General features: G+C 34.7%; 1 protein-coding gene across 1 annotated transcript in view; it reads left to right on the forward strand.

Annotated features, from left to right (window-relative positions):
- The first annotated feature begins 7,849 nt into the window (after positions 1-7,849).
- Positions 7,850-25,538, forward strand: part of LOC128208619 (nuclear exosome regulator NRDE2-like) — a 62,043-nt gene continuing 44,354 nt past the window's right edge. The window contains 7 exon segments of the mRNA XM_052912168.1: positions 7,850-8,048; positions 8,051-8,185; positions 8,958-9,149; positions 9,856-10,138; positions 10,989-11,266; positions 13,093-13,211; positions 13,432-13,503. Of these exon segments, the coding sequence (XP_052768128.1) occupies positions 7,850-8,048; positions 8,051-8,185; positions 8,958-9,149; positions 9,856-10,138; positions 10,989-11,266; positions 13,093-13,211; positions 13,432-13,503 (1,278 nt within the window).

The raw sequence follows: 25,538 nt of genomic DNA on the forward strand, positions 1-25,538 counted from the left end.
ATGTTTAAAATTAAAATTAATAGAAATTTAAAAAAACAAAAATAAATCATTTTCAATATGGCCTTGTCATACAGTCAGAATAAATATTTTAAGGTAAACGTTAATATTATGGGTACTGTACAATTATAGAGAAACGGGACTCATTCAAGTTTAATATGATCAGAATTCGACAAAAAGCATTAGCTAATTCATTTTCTTTAAATTTGCTATTTCAATTCTTTAAATTTGACAGAAAATGCTATATATTTTGTCGAAAAGAAATCTTATAATCAATATTTTACTCTTAGAATTTCCAAATAAGTACATTATGTGCCAAAGGTTGTTTGATGTTTGTTCAAAAGATTAATTAAGAAAAATGACCCAATATTAGCTAGTTCGAAGGATATGAGAGGCAAACGACAAAAATATGTGAGTGAGTCTATCTAACAAATGAATTATATTACTGAGTTTGTAGATTACCGATAAAACTTGAGCGTAGATGTTTGTTAGTCTCTTCGTCGACTGATTGCAGGAATATGGGTGTTCTATTATGGTTTGGTATGTGCAAATGTGTAGGACCACCCTTCTTCAGACACCTGAGCATGATGAATTTTAGTCGCATCTGCACAGGAGCGTAACAAGAGCATTTGAGATGTACAATCACACTAGTTATGGTTACGTTTCAAGGCTAATAAATCTGTCATTCCCCGACGTTGTCTTATTATTTATGTGTTATTTAAATGACCTTGACCAGCTACAAACGTTACTATGTTATTGACCTTTGTTCAACCGTTATGGTTCAACAGGAGCCATGATTTGACATTGAGAACCTTTGTTACACAAAATAATTTCCCCAAAAATGATGTGCGTTCATAGTATAACATTCCGTTTTAGACGGAAGTACGTTCATATTAGGTTAACTTGGTTGGTAATATGCAAATAAGCAAAACTCGGGCTCTGTGTGGATTGAGAATTTACTGTTTATAAAGACCAGTGGACCCCTTCAGGGCCGACCATGCTTTTCTCTGAAGGGATCTGTTGGCCTTGTTGGCGTCGCACGTTACACTGAGTCATTAGTCAGCTTAGGTCCACCGTAGTCCTAATACCATAATACAGGTCAAGGGCAGATAAGCTAGGTGTAATACAAAGGTTAATCAAATTTTATGTTCATACCCTGTAAATGGGTGAAATGTCTGACAATAATAAACTGAAAGATACAGGGACATGTCCAGTGGTCAAACATTAAAAAATAAACCCTACAAGTATAATGGAGTAAGAAATGTTAACAAAAATGGTCACAGTATTAGACGGGTTTAGTTCAATGACGCTCATTACGGTTGTTGAACATGGCTTCAACGTATTGTTATATCTATTTCACGTGTATGTATTTTGTGTATCTATAACACATCATGTTACATACTTACTGAATTTTGGATGACAGCATGTATCTACTGTTATTGCCGGTCCCACTAAAAGCCACTTAGAGCTACTAAGAGTCATTAAGGAGTTTTTAGAACTATTAATACCTATACTTAAGGGCTATTTGAAATTAAATAATGTAGAAAGGAAGTTTATTCTACAGTTGTTCCATGTACTTGCGTATTTTTAGAAAAACTGTTCATGGGGATTTTCGATGACAGGTTTTATATAAGGTTGTTCATAGAAAAGGGGTCTCGATAAATACAGCATAATATAGACATACATGTAAAAATGCCCGTTACATTTCAAAGTATTTATTGCTAAGACATATTTTGTCTATAATGTAAAACTTATAAGTTTAAGTGTTAAAGTAAATATTACTTCTTATTCTTTCATTGTGTATAAATGCGCGCGATCGAGGGACGTCCCGGCCTAACGAACAGCTCAATTTCAGATGCGAACAAAATAAACGTGCACAAAATATCACCCTCAAATATTGTCCATATGTTTAAGCTAAATAAATGAAAACAGTACTTCAGATTTGTTGCACTAAAGAAAGAGAGACCAACGCAAAAATAGACATTCATTTTTCCTGATTTCGGACCTTATATCCGAATCCTTTAGCGTTGAGAAATATTTTCAATTCAAATACTATATAGCCGTACAGCCGGAATAGTTTTGCAGCCGAAGCAACCATTACCTTTCCGAAACTTTCTTTCTGACCGGAGGAAAATAATTGCACTCTGATATTTTAACCGTAACCATGAATATATTTATTACCAAGCGTGAATATTTCCCTGATTATGAGGTTAACTGGTTATGATAACGACACGCCAAACTACCATCCCATAAAGTTTCGGTTGAGTAACACATTGAGGGTGTTGTAGGGGACACATACTTCTAACACGCATTATAGAACACCATTCTGGGAAAACTCGTTAACTCGTTTAACCCACTAGCAACATTGGCCCCAAATTGACATAAGCCCCGTTTTCCGGCTTGGTATGGGTCTCCCTATAGAGTGGAGGAAGTGGAGTTCTACCTAGTAAGTCACGGTTGTAGGGAGTACGCCCGTCTATCACTCTATATATAGGTGTAACGTGCGACAAAAATAAGGCCAACAGATCCCTTCAGAGAAAAGCATGCTCGGCCTTGAAAGGGTCCGCTGGTCTTTATATACAGTAAATTCTCAACCCACACAGGGCCCTGGCTTTGCTAATTTGCATTTTACCAACCAAGTAAACATAAGTACTATAAAAGTACTTCCGTCTATAACTGAATGTTATATTATGAACCGGTCTGGGAAACTCAAAGCCAAGGCAACTCCGTTCCGCCAGTTGTCAACATCCCTCCGCTGCCACCATTTGTAACGTGCGACGTCAATAAACACCAACAGATCCCTTTAGAGAAAAGCATGCTCGACCCTGAAGGGGTCCGCTGGTCTTTATATTCAGTAAATTCTCAATTCACACAGAGCCTGGGCTTTGCATATTACCAACCAAGTAAACATACGTACTATGAACGTACTTCCGTCTATAACGGAGTGTTATACTATGAACCGTTACAGAGGTAACCATTCTGGGGGAAACTGGTAAACTTGGTTAAAGCACCCGCAAAACTGGCACAAAATCGAAACAAAACCCGATTTCCAGCTGGGCCTGGTACTCACTAGATAAAAGTAGGCGGAATACATAACCTGGTGATATTATATTAACTTTTACGCTCAAAATTACGAGTTTCAAATCATATAGGCACAAGAAATCTTTGCAATATAAAATTATAAACTGTTTGTTTAATTATGTGGGTCATCTTCGACCATTATCATACCAGGTGCTTTCAATTTACTATGTGTATATCCACAGATCTACAGTTCCGTGGTATATTTACATGATTATGTTTTTTCGAGACCCCAATGATCGAAGATCTCATAAATTGTTTTTCTGTAAATATGCAAATACAGGTACATGAAACAACTTCAGAATTATTTTCCTTTCTGGAATTCTAATATTGTCATAATTATTCATTTCCTTACATTGTTAAATTTCAAAATGATTTGTAAGCATCTCTGAATGTTTAAAGTATATCTAAGTAGTTCTTAGAAGCTCTTCGCGGCTATTAGCAGGACCGATTGTCATGGAATATCTGATTAATTGCTTCAAATTATACCATTATTTGTACTTCCGATTTCGTTTACCAAATGTTTCCCTAATTATCGAGTTTAGCTGGTTGTGATGACGACACGCCAAACTATCACCCCATATCGTTTCGGCTGAGTACCACCTTGACGGTGTTGTAGGGCACACATACTTCTAACATGCAATAATTTTATTAGATCATCATTCTAGGAAAACTCGTTTAAAGCACTAGCAACATTGGCCCCAAATTGACATAAACCCCGTTTTCGGCTGGGGCTGGGTCTCCCTTGAGTTGAGGAAGTGGTGTTCTACCTAGTAAGTCACGGGTGTAGGGAGTACGCCCGCCTATCACTCTATATATATAGGTAACTATTCTGGGGGAACTCGTAAACTTGGTTAAAACACCCGCAAAACTGGCACAAAATCGAAACAAAACCCGATTTCCAGCTGGGCCTGGTACTCACTAGAAAAAAGTAGGCGGAATACATAACCTGGTGATATTATATTAACTTTAACGCTCAGAATTACGAGTTTCAAATCATATAGGCACAAGAAATCTTTGCAATATAAAATTATAAACTGTTTGTTTAATTATGTGGGTCATTTTCGACCTTTATCATACCAGATGCTTTTAGTTTAGCATCTGTTTATCCACAGACGTACAGTTCCGTGGTATATTTATATGATTATGGTTTTTTTCGAGACCCTAATGATCGAAGATCTCATAAATTGTTTTTCTGTAAATATGCAAATACTAGTACATGAAACAACTTCAGAATTATTTTCCTTTCTGAAATTTTAATATTGTCATAATAATTCATTTCCTTATATTGTTATATTTCAAAATGATTTGTAAGCATCTCTGAATGTTTAAAGTATATCTAAGTAGTTCTTAGAAGCTCTTCGCGGCTATTAGCAGGACCGATTGTCATGGAATACTTGATTTAACGCTTCAAATTATACCATTGTTTGTACTTCCGATTTCGATTTCCAAATGTTTCCCTAACTATCGAATTCAGCTGGTTATGATGACGACACGCCAAACTATCACCCCATATCGTTTCGGCTGAGTACCACCTTGAAGGTCTTGTAGGGGACACATACTTCTAACATGCAATATAGATCATCATTCTGGGAAAACTTGTTAACTCGTTTAAAGCACTAGCAACATTGGCCCCAAATTGACATAAACCCCGTTTTCCGGCTGGAGCTGGGTCTCGCTAGAATAGAGGAAGTGGTGTTCTACCTAGTAAGTCACGGGTGTAGGGAGTACGCCTTCCTATCACTCTCTATATAGGTAACCATTCTGGGGGAAACTCGTTAACTTGGTTTTAGCACCCGCAGAGTTGGCACAAAATCGAAACAAAACCCGATTTCCAGCTGGGCCTGGTACTCACTAGATAAAAGTAGGCGGAATACATAACCTGGTAATATTATATTAACTTTAACGCTCAAACTTACGAGTCTCCAATCATATAGACACAAGAAATCTTAGCAATATATAAGCTTTTATTTAATTGTGTGGGTCATTTTCGACCATTATCATACCAGGTGCTTTCAATTTACTATGTGAATATCCACAGATCTACAGTTCCGTGGTATAATTATATGATTATGCCTTTTTTTCGAGACCCCAATGATCGAACATCTCGTAAATAGTTTTTCTGTAAATATGCATATACTAGTACATGAAACAACTTCAGAATAATTTTCCTTTCTGGAATTTATTATTGTCATAATAATTCATTTCCTTACATTGTTATATTCAAGTGAATTTTAGTATCTCTTAGTGTTTTAAGAGTATCTAAGTAGTTCTTAGAAGCTCTTCGTGGCTATTAGCAGGACCAATCGTAAAGGAATACTTGATTAAACGTTTCAAATTATACCATTGTTTGTACTTCCGATTTGGTAAGTATAGTTAATTATCTATTAAGCATCTACTGACGAAACAGTTTGACCAAGTTTCTGTGAAATACTTTTACAAGATTATTAATCAAGACCACCTCTGTCGTTCTGTGTGACACAATGTTTTATTCGTAAATCTATTGTGCAGTTGAAGCAAAAACCTTGCAACTAAAGGTATTTTGTTTTGCAGCCTGTATATTATCATACAAAACAGGGAAAATAATAAATTGTGCTTACAGTTTTACTTACAAAATTCACAACAGTTAACAGTTAAAAATATGTGTAAGTGTTTACTACCTAGTTTGACAATTTTAGCACATGAGATCCATCCACTAATAGTTGATTAGTTGATTTGTATAAACTATATAGTTTCCTTATTCAATATAGTCACGACACTCACCTAACGTGTTTTACTGTTTCAGTATACCACCAAGACAGACACGTCCACCGGTCACCACTTAAAAGGGGCTGTACTCCGTATGATGAAATACGAAAAAAAAATTGTCGAAAACTGAGATAGACTTAGTATCGATGTGTACAATGCATTAAAACTTACTAACTGAATTATCACATAGTTTACAATTAATTTATTTTTCCCAGTTTTTCCGTATGTTTCCATTAAAAAAGATTACTAGGTATGTCTACCTAGTAGAATTCATTCCTTAGGCGTGATTGGATAGTCGATGTTATCATGTGATATTACCAAGTTAGGTATATAGCTTAAATATTCCATCTGTTTAGGGTAAGCCTTCGCAGAACAGTGGATGTAACACTGGACTGCAATTTTGGCGACACCGGTTCGAACCCGGTCTCCGACTCGATTTTTCTTTTACATTTTGGCATTTCTTTTTACAATTATGATATCAAAGAGTAAATCGTTCTATTAAACAATTGTCCTGAGATTCGTTACAGAACAAAACTTTTTTTGGTGCCAGTCTGGTGTACAGTCCCTATAAGAACGATCGTTAGGTCGTTAAAATCACTCGCCAAGTCGGTCCAAAAATGCTACAAAATTGCTTTTTCCATCAGAGTCCTAAAATGAAGTAGGTGAAGTACCACCTACTAGGTGTTGCAGGGGACACGCAAGCCTTCCCTTCTAGGTCATCAATCAGGAAAATTCGTTGACTTATTCAAAGTATTCCGGATTGTCCGGTACTCACTAGTGAAATATGGGGACTACCGCCTAGTAGTTGTTGATTGTGACACGCTCGCCAAGCTCGATAATTACTTTAAAGCACTCGCAAAAGTGGACCAAAATCTACTCAAGACCCGTTAATCAGAATTGGGCCTTTTACTCACTAGAATAAATAAGTTGCAGTGCCATCTACTGTGTATTGTAGTTTACGCGCCCACCTAACACCCCATTTGTCCCACAGTATGGGAACACTCATTTACTTATTCAATCCACTTTAAAAATTGGCCCAAATGGCCACATATCCCGTTTGCCCGCTGCGTCTGGTATAAATTTGCGAAGAAGGCGGAGTACCACCTACTAGCTGTTTAATTGGACATGCCTACCTACCATCCCATATATGTCTCCACCTTATGAAAATTCGTTCACTCGTTCAAACCACTCGTAAACCCGAAATTCGCGAAAAATCTATAAAGAAATATATCCGGTCTAACACTTGTTATAGTGAAGTAGGCGGAAAACCACCACATATGTGTTGAAAAGTTCAGGACTACCTACCACCCCATATAAATAACCACTCTTGGAAAATTCGGTAGTGCGTTGAAAGCACTCGCAAAGTCGATCCCATATCGCCACAAGAACCGTTTTTCGGCAGGGTATTTTACGCACAAGAATGAAGTAAGCGAAATACCATCTACTAGCTGTTGAGGGAAACTCATCCACCTAACATCTCGTATGGATCACCACTCTGGGAAAACCCGTTATCTTACTGTTACTCCCAAACAAGATTGATCAAAATTAATACAATTGTTTTAATATACTGAAAAGGAAGAATACTTGTCGAAATCAACTGTTCTTATGTAGGATACCGAGTTGAATTTGAAAGAAAATTGCAGAAAACACGATATTTCTACCTTGTGAGATGATAAATCTTTTAGCATTAACCAATCATTTAATATGTTTGCGTTTTCAGCTATTAAATACACCACTACAATCTGGTTATCAGTAATTAATATTTTATTTATTAGATTGAGACAGTGAAAATGTAGTGGATATAATTCTTGATCCAGCTACATGTCTTTATGTTCAGGCAATGGGAGGCAAAATAGAGACTGATAATAAAGAAGATAGTATCGTTGAACTAGATGAGACTAGGGTAAAAAGTGATGGATATAACAGAAAACTCAGGGAAAATCAGGGTGATGTCAAACTATGGCTTGAGTTAGCTAAATTTCAGGACTGAAGCAAATCTAAAAAAGGAAGTGTGAATGAAAAGAAGATGACTGAGAAAGCTGTGCTGGAAAAGAAGATAAGCATCATAAAGAGAGCACTCGGACATTATCCAGGTCACATTAACCTGCTCCTTGCCAAGATTGAGCTCAGTGCGGATTCAAGCAAGATTAACAAAGATCTTGAACATCTTCTTCTGTTTGTCCATCCAGCCAATACGAAGCTCTGGAAGTACCACCTCATGTTAAACAGTCCAGACTGACTGTGTTCACTGTTGCGAAACAGTGCAAACTCTACCACAAGTGTTTGAAAATGTTGCTCAGAATCCATACTGGGGTTTTGCACACTCACTCAGTTCCTGAAAATCTGGAACATGAAATAATTGGTAAGTGTTTTTTGAGGGTTCATACTAATATTTCTATGTCTAAATGATGTTGACCTGATATTGGGTTTGTGTTTAAGGTTGCTTTGACATTAAAAATAAATTCAGTGAATTGGGTATTTCATTTTAAATATGTGAAAGTAAGCTAAATGATGAACTATCAGGTATGTGATTTGTCTGCGGATTTCCACGGATGCAATGGCTCTGGTGACCATAAAAAATAGATTTATTTTTTTATATTTTATTTTGGTTGTTAATATTTACAGTCTTTTTTAATGTGAAGCCAACATAGCCCTCAAATTGGGAACTAAGAGCGGTCCCCAAACCTCTTGCCAAAATGTTTTGAGCCCTACACTTGCTTGGCTAATCACATCCTTGACTATTACGAGCAATCACATATGGGTAATATTTGAATGTGATTGAAATGATAATAAGCTCAACAGTTTATTGACAGATATTCTTTTGTGTTGTTGTTGTTTTCTTAAGAAAAAGTTGGGTTATTATCACAGCCTTGTTGTCAGGGCATGGGCAACGTTGAACATTGGCCACAAGTCGAACAACATTCAAGATATCAAAATGAATATTGACACACATGTTGTCGGAGACTATACATGCTTGTATTGCAAGATCCATCACTTTTGATGTAATTATTCTAGAGTAATGCGCCTTTTTAAACTGAAAACATACAACAGACAAATGTTAGCATTTGCTCAGTAGGGCTCCTGTTAAAAAAATAAACTGTTGTTTTACAGAGATATTTCTGCAATATTGTCAGTTCCTGATTCAAGTTGGCTTCAAACCATTCTGGGATTCAACCTTTTCTGCCCTCCACTTTTGAAGAGTGCATCTAAAGAAAGCAAGATGGCTGCCTTTGAAGAGTTCTGGGATAATGAGTCAGCAAAACTTGGAACCCAGGGGGCTTGTGGGTGGAATCAGACTGGACGCGAGGCTGGAAGTGTTGTGCTGAGTAATGACCAACTTAGCTTATCATGATAGTGCTAAGGCTTCTCCAAACTGATTATTTGTTCTACAGATATACTGCACCTATTTTGCAGGAAATTCCCTTAAGTATAGAATTATGTTTTTTTGGCAACCATTACTATTTTTTTACCTGATAATAAAAAAAGCTAAATAAAGCGACGTGTGCATAAAACAAGACAAACATGTTATACTTATAGTGGAAGACTGAAACAGGTAGTCCTATAAAATGAATTCTTCTTTGATTTAAAGGTAAAAGGGTGAAATATGCTGTACCGGTTATTGTTTAGGACGACCAATTTAAGAAATAGTTTTGTAGGAAAAATAGTTTTGTTCCTTTTTTAAACAAGATTGATTATGATGATTATTTTTAACAGTATTTTTGCCCCCTTACCAAATTTTACTTGGCCAAAATCCATAAAAAAATGAGAATTGGAATGGCCTTACAAGTTATATAGTATATATGTAAGTTAGCTTTAAATTATGTATATTTAGATTACCAGAGTAAAACTTGTTCCAGAATCTTAGATTCCTTTAAATAAGTTGGTTCCATGAAAAGGTTGGTTGCCATGGCAATCAAATGAAAAAAAATGTTCTTAAACTACCAGGCCCATATTTGAAACTATTTATAATAAAACTATATAAAGAATTGCTTGGAACTTGGAAGTAACTGAAGTGAATGATGTGTATTTCAGATGCTCTTGAAGAGAAAGAGGAAGACATTATAGAGAGGAAGGAAAGCAAAAATTCCACCTGGTTTAAGATTGAGTTGCTAAGAGACCATCACCATTGGTTGCCATGGAAACCTGACCTCTCCAAAGGTCAGACTGAGGAGGATTGTGAAGACCCTGAGAGGTTGGTCGTGTACGATGATGTAAAGCCAGTGGTGTTTGATATCTCCGAGATGCTACATTATGACCTCATTATTGCCTTGCTTGAAATTCTAGGACATGAATCCCAGGGGTGTCTGAAATCAAAGTTTTTAGATGCATTTGTAAGTCTGTCAGATAAACTTAATGCTCACGATGATCATTCCAATATTAGTGGAGCTGTCTTTGAACTACAAAGTTCATGTGATCTCACTCAAAATCCAGTGCTAAAACCATTTGTGATAAATATTTTGAAGCAGGTAATACTGTGTTTCAATGGGAATGAGAACACAAGCTTGACATTGATGTTGCTAGAAGTGCAGTTATCATGTTACAAGATGAATAATCTTTCAAAGAGTGATAAAAAGGAAATTCGGACAATTGTTAAGAATTTGTTTGAAGATGAAAAATAGGAATAACTTAGCTGTGTGGTGAAGGTACATTGAAATAGAACGCATCATAGGAAAACCTGGGGAAGCTAAAGCTATTGCAGAAACTGCATTGGCTATATACAGCAGTAAAAATATTGAGGAAACAACACCTGAATCTATTGGATTGATTGATCTGTATTCCCTTTATTGCGATATCTTGATGGATATCAATCATGGAAGATCGTGTGAGTTGTTGTGCAAAACGACAGGTGCTAGTTCAGATGTAAAGAAATCAGTGTTAGCAACTTTTGCCTGCTTGTTGGATGAAAAGAAATTTGATCCTAAAGCTACTGGGGCAATTCCTAGTTCTTCTGTCCTGAAAACAGTCTCCAAGTTTTCCAAAGAATTAGAAAGAGCAAATGCTAACTTTTTTCGAAGTCCAACTCAAAATAACAAGAATAGACTTTTATCCACAGTTTGGTGCTACGCAAATTTTACCTATTGCAAAAGTGGATTAGAATTTTCAATAGACATGATCTCAGATGTGATACAAAATCTTAACTTACTGACTGACCCTGGTGTTACTAGAGGCCTCCATAAATACAAGCTAAAGCTTATAGTTCACCACATGGCTGTGTCGTCAGGCCTGGTATCATATCTCCGAGACCATCTAGATCAGGCGCTGCAGGCCTTTCCCAATTATCCAATATTTTTGTCATTATTTGTGGACATTGAGAGAAAATCAAAGATCAGCGGTCGACTGAATCGGTTCTTTGACAGGGCCTGTAGGATGGCAGAGTCTCATATTCCAGTTGCTGTTGGAGTGGGCTTTCTCTGCAGTGTTATTCAGGATAGAAAATCTATAGGTATGCTTGAATTACAGCAATTATTTGGCAGAGGCCTGGCCTTTTCCTCTTGGAGCTACGCTTCAAATTGGGAAATAAATGCTTTAAAGCTGCACTCTCACAGATATACCATTTTCACAACTTTTTTATTTATTGTCTTGGAAAGAGCAAATTTTTGCGTAAATATATGGCTTAAACCGTTACTAACGATTTTAGAAAAATGCATAAAACATCAATTTTTGAACTATAATATAAAAATCTGCAATCTTATATTTTGTCAGCAGTTTTTTGTATCACTGATTTCCATGGATTTCCGGAAAAATGGCTCGTTCCAAGACAAAAAATAAAAAAGTTGTCTAAACATTCAATCTGTGAGAGTGCAGCTTTAAGCTCATTTATCAAAAATAGTGAAAGATGTACATACAATGTGATACAAACACAACTCATATAACACCAGCACAAATAACGATTCTTTAATTAAAAAAAAAAAGAAAAAGAAAAACTTTTCTCGTTAGCAAGTTATTATAATTGCGTGATAAGTGTCTATAAATTGGGATTTATTTTATACATTTAGCTCACCTGAGCACAAAGTGTGTGAGCTAATGTGTAGGATGATTGTTTGTCATTGTCCCTCCATTGTCCGTCCGTCATCAACTTTTTCTTTCAAACAACTTAACTTATTAAACCACTTGAACAATTTCTACTAAACTTCACAGGAATGTTTCCTAGGTGGTGCTTCTCCAGATCCTTCAATAAAAGACTACCGGTAAGTTGTTCCATGCAGCGTTCTGGTTGCCAATGTAACTGAAAGTAAAAAACTTTAAAACTTTCAGATTCCTCCACCTTATGTTAATACATATTATATGTATATGATATACATAAACATGGCTACTTTTCACTTTATATATAGAAAAATCTTCTCCTCAGAATTTGCTGCTCCAATTTTAACATAATTTGACAGAAATGATCCTAAGCTGATCATCTGTATAAACATTCATTAAAAAACATGTCTGCCAGAGGCGGGGCTAGTTACCACTATATGTCTATAAGGAAAACATTGAAATTCTTCTTATTAGAAGCCATTTACCCGATTACCAAATTATTTTACAGAAGTGTTCCTTAGGCGACACTTTTTATAAAAAAAATCATTCTTTTTTTTATTTATTTTAGTGCTTTGTAATCATTTAAGATATCAACTTCAAACTTTATTAACCTATTCACAGTAACAAAGTGTTCTTTTGTAAGTAGTAATATAACTCCAACTCGAATATTGTAAGAGTTATGGCCCTTTGTAACCTTAATCAAATACATGTTTATATGCCTGTTTAAAAAACGGTACATATTATGTTTTCACATGCGGCCTATGGGTGGCCAGCTTCCAATATGTTGTCCAATCAATAACTCTAATGGAAAATTACACTTGTTTGTAATTTGACTGAATTTTGGCTGAGCGGACTGGTTCACTATGCCATGTCATGGCTGGAACATACATACTTTAACTTTGTCTTTCAACAGACTACAGTTCAACACTGAATGGACTGGTTCACTGTGCCAGGTCATGGCTAGAACATGTATACTTGTACTTTGTCTATCCAAGAACTACAGTTCAAGACTGAGTGGACTGGTTCACCATGCCAGGTCATGGCTGGAACATTCATACTTGTACTTTGTCTTTCCACAGACCACAGTTCAACACTGAGTGGACTGGTTCACTGTGCCAGGTCATGGCTGGAACATTCATAGTTGTACTTTGTCTTTCAACAGACCACAGTTCAACACTGAGTGGACTGGTTCATCGTGCCAGGTCATGGCTGGAACATTCATACTTGTACTTTGTCTTTCCACAGACTACAGTTCAACACTGAGTGGACTGGTTCATCGTGCCAGATCATGGCTGGAACACAGTCTGTCTACAACCAGTCTGGAACACTCCATCCTGCTCTGGAGGCTGTATCTCACACTCGAGGTTATTTTGACACTTGAAATGATCTGGTTTGGTACTTAACTCTAAATTTGTGAAAAAAGCAAAAATATGAGTACATGAAATAGAAATGATGATATGTGTCTTTTTAAAATGTACTTTTCAAGATAATAGTAAAAACTGAATATGACCATTGATTTTGTTTCATTTTGAGTAGGATTAACCCAGGTTTCATCACCCATTTTTTTGTTCCATCATCTTCCAGAGCCAGGTAGAGGAAAGGGGCAGACTGAAGGGTGTGTTCTACAGGGCCGTACAACACTGCCCCTGGGTTAAGGTTAGAACCTCTTTTTTTTCGAGAACCGGAGCTGTATAACAGCAACTGAAGATGAAATTGAACCTTTTACTTCAATTCCACAATTTCTTAACTGTTTTATTCCACTGGTAGAAAATGTAATGTTTAATTTTTATTCAGTAGTTAAAAAGTAGACACCTTTTGGACTCCATAATAAAGTACGAGTATTTTCTAGAAATATAACAACTCCACATTTTACACCAAAGCTAAAATAACTCATTTTTTACTTAAGAAGCTTCCGTTATACAAAGTTTTCGTGATACAACCCAGGCCCATATTTCTCGATATTTTTAAGTCCCTTATAACAGGATTAAGCTAAGCTCACTGTTGTTGTTTTTTTCAATAATTTGCAAAATATTTACTTATTTAAAGTGATACTCAAAAACAATACATACACATGTAAACTACTACTAACTAAATAATGCATTTAAGGAAAATATTATTTACTATTAACAATATTATAACTGTGTATTTAATAGCTGAAAATGCAAAAATATTAAATGATTGGTGAATGCTAACAGATATACAGCGGTATACTTTGGTTTCATTTAGATAGCAATAACGTGTTTTCTGCACATTTCTTTCAAATTAAACACGGTATCCTTCATAAGAACCATTGTTAAACTTTACGACATTTGTTCATCCTTTTTGGTACGGTATATTAAAACAATTGTATTAAATCTGTTAAATCTTATTTCGGAGGTAATAGTGCATCTTTAAGAATATTTATACTTTAGATAGGAATTATTTTCATGAGGATCACATTAACCATATTTCATTTATTAACATCAATTTAAGTATGTATTTTGGCTAATTGAACTTAGCCCGTTAAGCTCAAGAAGTTTCGAGAAATTGGGGCCAGGCTCATTAGTTTATCTGTCATTTTGCAAAAAAACTTGATCATAATTTATCATTGTGTGCTATGATACTCTACTGTCCAACCACTTACCGGGTATAAAAAATTTCATAACGAAAAAAATGTGTAAATAACTTTCCCTTCTATATGAACATGTATTGATAAAATAAATACTAGCATTTTGCAATGATAATAGACCTGCAGAAACATCTTAAGAATTTTTAACATAACTTCACTTGAATTTCATTCTGTTTTAACAGCATCTGTTAGTGTTTTGTGAAAATTGAGTTTAAAGTTTAACGTTGTTATAACACTTTTGTTTGTAAACGTAGGCAGTTTTCTTATAATTGAGTTTGTCAAGTGTTCCAAAAAATTAAGCATTTCAGATTTGTTAAGAAATGAATCACATGTTGTTGACACCATGCTATCATTGGACAATTTAAGACTTAGAACAGTCTGGAAGTCATAAGAGCCGGATATTTTGAAATAGAACAGAAATGAATGTAAATAACTTTTTAAACATAATAGATAGGCTGTTCTAATTTAGACCAAACGAAAGGGCTTAAAAAACAATTTTGATGATACAAAAATCTAAAAATAACCCCAAAATCGACTAAGAACAGTATGGAATTCAAGCGACGATATTTTAACTAAAGTGTAAGAATTAGAACTGTTTTATTTCTTTTAAAAACTAGTTCTTTAAAATGGATTTTACATTTTTGAAAACGTAAGTGTCCGTATTTTAATTGCAAAATATACAATTAGAATAACTCTTTCTTTAAATGAAATAAATATGTTAAGGAAATTGTTGAAGTTAAGGAAAGGTAAAATTTTAACTTAAAGCTGCACTCTCACAGATTTAATGGATGTGAAGCTACCAGTCTAGCAGTCTGGCAGTACAGCAGTGTAAATACACTACTATGCGGAAACATATACTCAGAATCATGATATTAAAACAATAATGGAAATATTTTTTTAAAGTATATTACATGTTAACTAATCTATACTCTTTTGGAAAAAATGCCAGTTTTATATAAATAAATAGAAACAATATTTATTTTTTTATTACTTCCCTTGTTATTAAATTACATTGCATATCGTACAAATTCGTTATGCATATCAAAATCAATTTAATGAATATGAAAACGTTCTATATATAGTAGGCTTATTTTCTTTAACAAGTTTTTTTCTAATTATTATATACTTGGGTGAACATTATATAAAATATATCGGCTCTTGGAAGTGTTTTTTACTGATGATTAATACTACATTTAAGCTCTAATTAAGTTAATTGGGAATTGTAATGATTAAAACAGATAGTAACATATAGTTTAACACGTAAACGTTAAAATGAAAATACAGAACATCAAGTAACATAATAATAGATAAAGTTAGCCTGCAAAAGGACTTCATAGTTGATGGTTATATCTGTTTTTCAAATTGTTGAAAAGCCGACAACAGATATGACTACTTCATGTTGATATGATTACAGAAAAACTGCTGTGAATGGAAGTCAACCACTGATTGCAGTGCTTGTTATAGATGGTTATTGCATACAGTTTCACATATCATCACTTGATAATACGATGGCCATTTTGTTATGTAGCTGTATTTGAATCTCTAGAAAGATTCTTATGACTCTTCTTTAAATGCACCAACCATTCTCGTTTATACTCTGTTTGTTTTTGTATTAGTACTTTTGAGTACTTTTCAGGTATATAATATGTTACAGCGAAACGTGTACAAAAAGACGCACATATTTTACCCTCTAGAATCTCAACATACTATGTACCAATTTGCATTTGTTCCACGTTTCCCTCATTGTTAAATTAAAAGAAAGGCTATAATAACCGTTTTCCTTAAACTCCATATAAGTTAGTTAAGATGTTGAAAATTTGTATTAAATTCATTGACTTTAAAAACGGCTTTTAAGACAAAATTAAACTGAGGATGGTATACGAGTCCAGCAGTACGGGGCGAAAAGGGCCCCAGGAGCCAAAATGCGGGGTGAGTATGGTCAACTTTGAACGTGTGTCACAGCCTTTAACGAGTTTTCCCCCAGCAGTATGATATACTAGGTGAAAGCCAGTGACTAGTAGAGCATCTGGATATAAGCACATTAGGAATCAGATGATATACGAGTCCAGCAGTACGGGGCGAAAAGGGCCCCAGGAGCCAAAATGCGGGGTGAGTATGGTCAACTTTGAACGTGTGACCCGAATATTCGACTAAGAGGACCATAACGAAAAAGTACGCGTTGAACTAGGCCACAATGCCTACAACATGAGCTATTTAGATCGCTGGGGAATTTGACCTGAGTAGCCAAAATTTGCCTCATGCACCGCGAAATGATCATAGATATTGCAACAGTGCCCGAGTTAAAGCCATTTGGAAACACGTCATCTAACATTTGCCATTCTTCTTGGAAAACTCTTGTTTTGGTACATAAAAAACGAAAACATTGCCCTATGCATCACAAAATACGCTGGTATGTCTCATGCTCGAGACATTGACGCGTGTACGTGAAACAATCATATGTATTGCCACTATGCCAGGTTGGTAGGCATTATGAATCACTTCAACTTTATAAAGGACATTGTTCTGGGAATACTCTGGTTTGGGCACATTAAGTACGTGAACATGTGTCACAGCCCTGATTCATCGCTAAGGTGGTTTGGAACACACCATCTAAATCTCGTGTCTTTTGGGGGAAATATACATCGGTACGTTAGTTTAAATTAGCTGTATAATAATGTTTTATTGTATTTTGACGAACTGTACATTGAATAATTGCAATTTAATGAAAAACTATCAAAAAGGGTAGAGAAGAGAAAGCATTTAAAAACGTGTTTACAGCTGAATTACAGCTATAGGCAGATATCTATTCTGCTTGTCAATGGAGAACACTGTGAAGAAGATTGATAAACACCCGCAAGCAGGCAACATGTTTGCAGTCTAGGCGCAGATTTGAATTTGAGGGAGTGGCCAGCACTGTTGTGAAATAAAACTGCCAAATTTGAAGAAACAGTAGCAGAATAGTACCTGTTCAACAGAAACAATAGCATTATATAATTTTAATAGACGGATAATGCTAAAATTTTCCTCCATGGCCTTATAGATATAAATTTGGGATCCCCAATTCGCATCGGTGGATTCAACGATGGCTAATTCGCTTCTAACAATGGCAAAAACTATTGCCTGCTACCGAAAGTCCGTATCAACGGAGGGTACACAGGGGTTACATTTGGGATGATTCAAGAGGTATCGGAGAGCAAACGGTGGTAAATTTGTTGAGAACAGAGGGTTTTAGTTTTTAGTTTAAGTGAGGTAACATTACCTTCATGTTTAGGACCATAAACTAATGCAACAGATATGTACATTTTTTAATTAATTATATTTACAAAATAGAATAACAACTCTGTTAAGTGATGAATGTGTCAGTATCATTTCCTAAATGTGGCCATTTGAAGCGGTGATTTATCAAAGCCTCTGTCATTAACAATTATCAATCATGTATTAACAGCGTATTTATTACAAATCAACATTGTAATACAGGATATGACATCATGGATCGTTAAACATCATCATCGTTTTCAGTGATAGTTCAAAGCCTCTGTCATTTTAATGCATGCATTAGGTTTCTCGTTATACCTGTATCTATACAGATATGTATCACAAATCAGCATTATAATCCGGGCTACTACATCTTGGAACGCTTAACATCAGTTCCGTATTCCGGGATAGTTCATAACTTCTGTCATAAATATTCATACATCATGTTTCTTAATGTGTGTGAAGCTAGCAGTCTAGCAGTCTGGCAGTACAGCAGTGGGGAAAAATTACTATGTGGAAAGGTGTACACTGAATTTCTTTGAACAAAAATGAAAGTGAAAACTTATTCTTTCGCCCCAAGTATGTATTGACGTAATTAATGAATAGATCTTAAATGTACAACATCTCTTTTTTCTATCTCATAATAAAAACCGAAGTTAATATATCATTTTATTACTTCCCTTTATTATGGTATTTGAGTGTGCTATAAGAACAGTATACAATAAGACAATAAATTTACAAAGTTTTATACAAAAAGGGCGATGCAAAATTTCACTTACGGATTTAAAGGGGGGGAGGGGGCGTACACTGTGTGCGCTCCATTAATAAAGACCAAGTTTACTTTTGTATGCAAATCTCGCAGAAGAAGTTAATACCATTTCGGTCTTGATATGATTTAAATTTCTTGGAAGAGTACCAACAACCTAACATACTGAGGCCAACATTTTAACAGATAAAAAATTCGGACCTGAATGAGGTTTTTTTGTCAAAAGTTGTCCATCTACATAACGATCACTCTTAAACGTCAATGTCTGAGGTCTGAATTCCTCGTATTTGATTATTGACACCGCATGGAAACGCGACGTCAGTTTGGTATAGGTTTTAATGTTGATCCACGGAGCAGCACGTGATCAAATTGTACCAGTACCGGTAAGCATTATTGATGTAAAATAAGAATATGACATATGTTTGAAAAAACAACAACAACAAGCTCTATGAACAAACAATTGTATAAACCGATAAACGAAAAAAATACATCTAGAAACAAATAAACTTATGAATTATACCGTTATCTTAACTTGCCCCCAAATGCCGTTAGAGCTCTATATGTTGTTATACGGCATAGTTAACGGACCATTGGACCCGATTTATCAAATATGAGAAAATCAGTTATGGTGGATGTTTTACTAAAATAATCTGATCTTTTATAAATAAGTTTACTCGAAAATCACACAAATAACAGTGTGTATGATATAATGCAGAAACTGTTCAACCTCCAACGAGGCCGTATCATTCTCTTATTACTTCCCTTTTCAAATAGTTAAGATTTAGCTTTTAAATATTTGTGAAAATAATATTGCAAGTATGATAATTGATCCGTTGAAAAATATTTAAATGAATTTGTTTGTAAGCAAACATATAATAAAAAGTAAATAAGACAATATGTTATAATATTGTAAGCATACAGCTATACAACAGGCATTGTAGGGCACTGGCGTCCGTTTACACATTTGCATTAAGAAAGTTATGTAATTTGACACATGGGAATTTTACACGTACATAATATGTTTAGTAAGATTTAGATAAATAAAATAATATTAATCTGATGAACTGAAATCAAATTCCCCTTATTCATTCATATATTGTGTCACACTGACCATCAGGCATAGCTTAAAACAATAAACCGTAAGTTTATAATTGTTAGTACTATAAAATCTGGAATTTTTGTAGTTCTCGTGGAGACTGAATTTTTTTTGGCTCAATGTCCTCACACTTTGTAGTGTGAATTGTCATGCCCAGCATATAAACCATATTCATGTTGATGTTAGTTGATCAAAAGTCAAGTATGGTTGGTGTTCACCAGGCTTGAAAGCCCAATACCACACACTCGCGAACAATTGTGGCAACGAGAGTGATTAAGGTATAACAAATTGCTCTATATTTTGACGTCAGTTAGTCAAAGGTCAGGGTCGCAGCAATTTCAGGAACTGAATACTGCTTGTATCCATTAGTACAATTCTATCACTATAATATGTTTTGCAGAAGTACAGGGCAAAAACATCCGTCTGGCCAGGGTAAGTTGCTATGGCTCTTCAAACAATGATCCCGAGAGAATTTCATGCACCATTATCTTCCGAATCCGGGATACATCACCCTGAAAATATAAATAAGCAAAATACTGTACATAGCCATTAATGCTTAGTAACAGAAACTAAAGGTAAAACGTTGAAATTATTATGAATCTTGCGTCCTCTAAAATATTAGTAGCAATCAATCGGAATGATAGATAGCTGACCGAGTTTCGTTTAATGTTATGTTTGACCATTGAGTAATATTAAATTATTAAACATGTGAAGTCCAGTTTTAACTCCATGTAAACTCTTGAAAGAGATACAACTGAAATGAAATGAAAACGTTTCATTTGACGGACGCTATATTTGTAAAAATGAAGATATACTTGAGAAAAATCTGGCAGTCTCTGGTTTGCCTCTGAACGTGCGAACTGCAACATGAATACACCACAGTCATGCCCGTTGTTTTGTTGTGGGATATTCTGTTCAAAAAGAGAGCAACAGCCATTATATTTCAATTTTATTATCCTAAGTTTAAGTAAATTTTAAGTTATCAATATGCTATAGAGATATACAAATGACAATTAATTATTTTTAAAGACAAAGCTGGATTAGTATTTAGCCCTTCTAACAAAATGTTAATAGATTCAATTGTATCATTTCCCAATTTCGTTTAACAATAATCAAACGCTGGTGATATACATGCGTGTGGCATTTTGGCACAAGATAGTTAGTGGCAACATAAGCAAATAACATGTGAAATCTGCTAATGTGTTACAGTTTTAAGTGGAATTCAGACCATAATTGCACCAGTCAATTGTTAACACGTCCCCCCCCACCCCAGGTCCTGGGGGTATACCGGTAATAGCCTGAGATATAGGCCATGTTTTTCCTTCCAGGTTTCCCCGCAGTGCCGGGTAAATGCATTGGTTTCGTTCATGCGCCAAGTATAGCGGGGAATGGGCCTTACCTTGGGTCCTGGGGTGCGGGTGGCATTTGGCGGGGATTTTACCCGGGCTTGGCATGACCAAAAGTCAGGGTCCCCGCTATTCCCCGGACCTGGGGCGTGGTTACAATTGACTGGTGCATAACTAGTTAATCTGTCATTGTTGTACAGCTAGAACAATGCAACAGGTGCCAGTTCTTGGCATTTTGTATGCTGTTTTAGACTGATGAGATTGATCTTACCGAGAAGTTTTAACTTATTATAACTAACTAGATAATTATCGCGAAATTTTTATGTTTACACGAAATAATTTGCGAACGTTATCTTATCTCATTTATATGACAACATATGTACACTTTTGGCATTGCAGCATATTTCAGAAACAATGAAATATATGATAATACCTTGATGTATCATACCGATGACATTGTAGAATAGAAATTATAACTTGTCGAGAGTAATTAAAATGGCATTTGTTGTCCGAGAAATACTTATGTTGAGCAAAGTAAACCAAAAGTTAATGTAAAGTAAAATTAATTTATACGGTCTAATATATTACCTCAACTTTCTCTATTTTCCACTTCTTTTTTGACCAACTTGTTGACAACAGATACCTCCTGGAAAACATTGTAGCATTAAGCAACACGTCTAATTTCAACTGTATGTTTTTGATTTTAATTGATACATTTATACATAGAAGATCAAACAAGCAAGCAATTAAATTAAAATGTAGTCTTTGCATTTTTTTTGCTTTGTAAGTTCAATATGATAAAAGCAGCAACTTTGATATTTACGTTGTTTGTAAATTACTTTGCCATTGACCCAAAATTTAGGTACTAGATAAGCTACTCCATACTTTCATTATTTTTTATTCATAAGTATTTAAAGTAATAATTTTGATACATGTTTATGTCTGGGTTTTTTTTGTAATTTTCAACGCCACTAACTTAAAATAGAATAAATAACAGACAGGGCATAAGTATTTTAGAAACGATTCACAGTTATATCCCAAGTGAGAAATATCGAAAACACGACTCACGTTTAAGTCAAAAATAATTTAATAATCAAAATCTTACCAGACGAACAGGGGCGCTCTGCTCTTCCCGGCCCTGGAGTCCAGTGATCTAATGGTACTGTTTTGGACATCTAGTACCTGATAAATAAAAACGAAAAAGATAACTAGAATAGCACACTTATAAAGATCCGCTCTCATTAATTGACCGTTATTACTACTTTTTTTATCTAAGAATGAACTAATTCTTGCGGAAATGTCTGGAATCCGGTAGCATAAAGCGTCAAAGTAACCATAACATTAGTGTTTATTTCGTATTTAGTGATTATAGATTTCTTGAAAATTGATGCACTTTTTTATGAAACATATACCGTTCATATAATATATGAGTATGGTACATAATTATTTAACTAGCATTGTCCGAACTGTAGGTTTTATCAATTAAGTGTAATATCATATTTTACTTCACGAGAAATATAGTTTTTTATGGTCACGATTAAGACCAGGCCCTTAATTTCTCGAAACTTCTTAAGTCCCTTATAACAGGATTAAGCTAATCTCACTATTTTTGTTGTTCTATAAAATGTGTTATATTAAATTTTTCAAGAATTTTTAGAAATTATATAGGAATAATCTGTATGATTATCAGAATAAACCATTTTTCATGTATCCAAATCCAATTTCAGTATGTATTTTGGCAAATTGAAATACGCAACTTAAGCCTGTTAGGCTTAAGAAGTTTCGAGAAATTGGGGCCAGGGCAATAAGTAAACATAACACATTTTATAGAACAACAAAAATAGTGAGATTAGCTTAATCCTGTTATAAGGGACTTAAGAAGTTTCGAGAAATTGGGGCCAGATGAATAATAATGACGTCAGGAAACAACGTCATGCGTGTTTGATGAAATGTACAAGAATGCGTAATGGACGTCATTTTATTCACAAATTAATAATTCTAGAATCGCAAGGAAAATTATAAATGATGATTTTTCCGATCCGGCCCAAAGGTCTCCGAGGCTTGCCGTGTTTCCGGCTAACGCGCTTGCCCTCTGGTCGGATATCTCATCCAGAGCGGAAACCAATGATAGATTCTATTATCATATACCCAATATAAATCCACACGCAACACATATCGCTAGAATAAAATATAACGGCCGTATTTCACTCTTGCGACGTCACGTCATAACAACTATCTTTGCGCGATGTTAAAATGACGTCATAAAACAAAATAGTTCGTCAAAATGACATTTATGACGCTTTTAAGTGACCTAGGGTTAATCAGTAATGTATATAATAAAAGGGTCCTTAGTACTGCGTTTTAAATGAAATCAATGTTATAACTTACAACTAAGGACCAATGATCCCTGAGCAAGACAGGAATCATAACGAGACGGTTCCTTTGTATCCATCCAGGTGGAAGATATTTTTCAGGATTCCTCTTGCTCGTCACGGCCGTCACGAAAAAAACGTCGACAACTTCGATGTCGACATAATTTCGTTTCAAGACATGCATGTAGAAGTTGACGATCTGATATATAAGTTAAAATGTTATATTTAGCATTACTGACAATCACTGAATTTAACATTCACTTATTTGTATACAGACATTATTAACATGACGCAAATATCTGTTATGCACAACCTATCATTTCACGTGACTTCTGAACATGGCTGCAGTATCAAACGATAAGAATGCTCAGAAAATATACTAGTATTCGAAGAAGATTCAACTAAAAAAATATCGGAAATGATCAACTACATAAAAAACAAGTTAATAATCATATAATCTATACAATAGTTTATGCAAATAGAAGTTAAAGCTGCACTCTCACAGATTGGCTATTTAGAGATTTTTTGTCTTGGAACGAGTCAATGAGACTTCTGACAAAAATAGATCGCAGATCTTTTTTTATTTAACTCGAAAATTTGATGTTTTGTGCATTTTTCTTAAACCGTTAGTAAAAAGCTTTAAGCCATAAAACATTAATTTTCGAACGGAAAAATGAAAATCTGGCATCTGATTTTTCGTCAGCTGAGTCTTTATCACTGGTTCGCAAAAATGTTCTCGTTCTAAGAAAAAAAATAAAGAAAATAATTTTTAAAACGGTATATCTGTGAGAGTGCACAAATTCAAATATTTATTGTATGAAGGCCTCCGGCCCATATACAGATATGCATACATAGAAACATATAAACAACGTGGAGTTGACCAAGCATAGAATTCACAAAATATTAGTTGTTAGTATGGCATCATACATGTTAATCAACTATTGATACACTGTCTTTAGTTTTTTCTGCATAATACAAATACATAGCTAATTTTTGCAAAATTTCTTCATTTTGTGTAGCTATTAATAGAAAGAACTTGTGAAGACTAGGGTAAACATAATACTTAGATGGTATATACACTTTTCTTATATCTCTATACAATGGACATTTGATAACAAAATGATATTCATCCTCAACAACATTTTTACAATATAAACAAAATCTATGGTCCCTATCAATTCCGGTATGCCTGCCTGTTTCGATAGCAAGGCGATGTGATGAAAATCTAAAATTTGCTAAGCATTTACGAAATTTATCAACTGTAACACAGTTCACATATAATTCTGTCTTTAAACATGATTTTATATACATGTAAAATTTATTAAGTTTCATATTCTCAGAACAAGTTTGACTCCATAATTGTAGATGTTGATCTTTTAATCTCGTTACATATTCTTCAAGAAAGAAACTTTCATTTACTACTTGCTGTGACTCCCAAATATATCCAAAACCATTCCTAGACAGATTCATACGCAATACACTAACCCAATTTTCATGACCTAGACTATCATACAGTTTTAACATATTGTAACACAACTTTACATATCTATCATCAGGAAGTTTCAAAAGTTTTAACCAATATTTAAGACAACGTTTCGAAGCATATATATGTAATGGTAAACGACCTAGATCACCTAAAACAGCATCATTACAAGCTTTAGAAGATACATTTAAATACCTTTTACATGCATATAATTGGACATTTTCTATAGCATTCATTGAAGTCATTCCCCAAATTTCAGCACCATATAACATTATAGGTGATATTTTTGTATCAAACATTTTAAAAAACACTGAAGACTTAACAAAAGGTAACGATGCAATGCCTTTAAAAAGACAATGTAAAGCTTTCTTAGCTTTTAGAGCAGAATTCTCTGCCATCTTATACCATGACAATGTACAACTAAAATATAAACCCACATAAGTAAACCCTGATACAACATCTATATTTTCATTATTATATTTCCATTTTTCTTTACTTGCCAGCTGCCCACCTCTTCTAAAAACAACAATTTTTGTTTTACTAGTATTAACTTGCAACTTGTTAAAGCCTTAGAGGTGCACTCTCACAAATATACCGTTTTTGATTGGTTTATTTTACACCTTAATCCGCTAATACAATTGGAGTGGTACCTTTATACAAGCAATATTGGCGTGTACAAGCTCAAACATTTTCGTTCACAATTTTACTGTAACAAGAATAATTAGTAAGTAAGAAGAAAACAATTTCAAACAGAATGACATTATT

Source organism: Mya arenaria, chromosome 11 (genome assembly GCF_026914265.1).
Source record: "Mya arenaria isolate MELC-2E11 chromosome 11, ASM2691426v1".
Classification (NCBI taxonomy): domain Eukaryota; kingdom Metazoa; phylum Mollusca; class Bivalvia; order Myida; family Myidae; genus Mya; species Mya arenaria.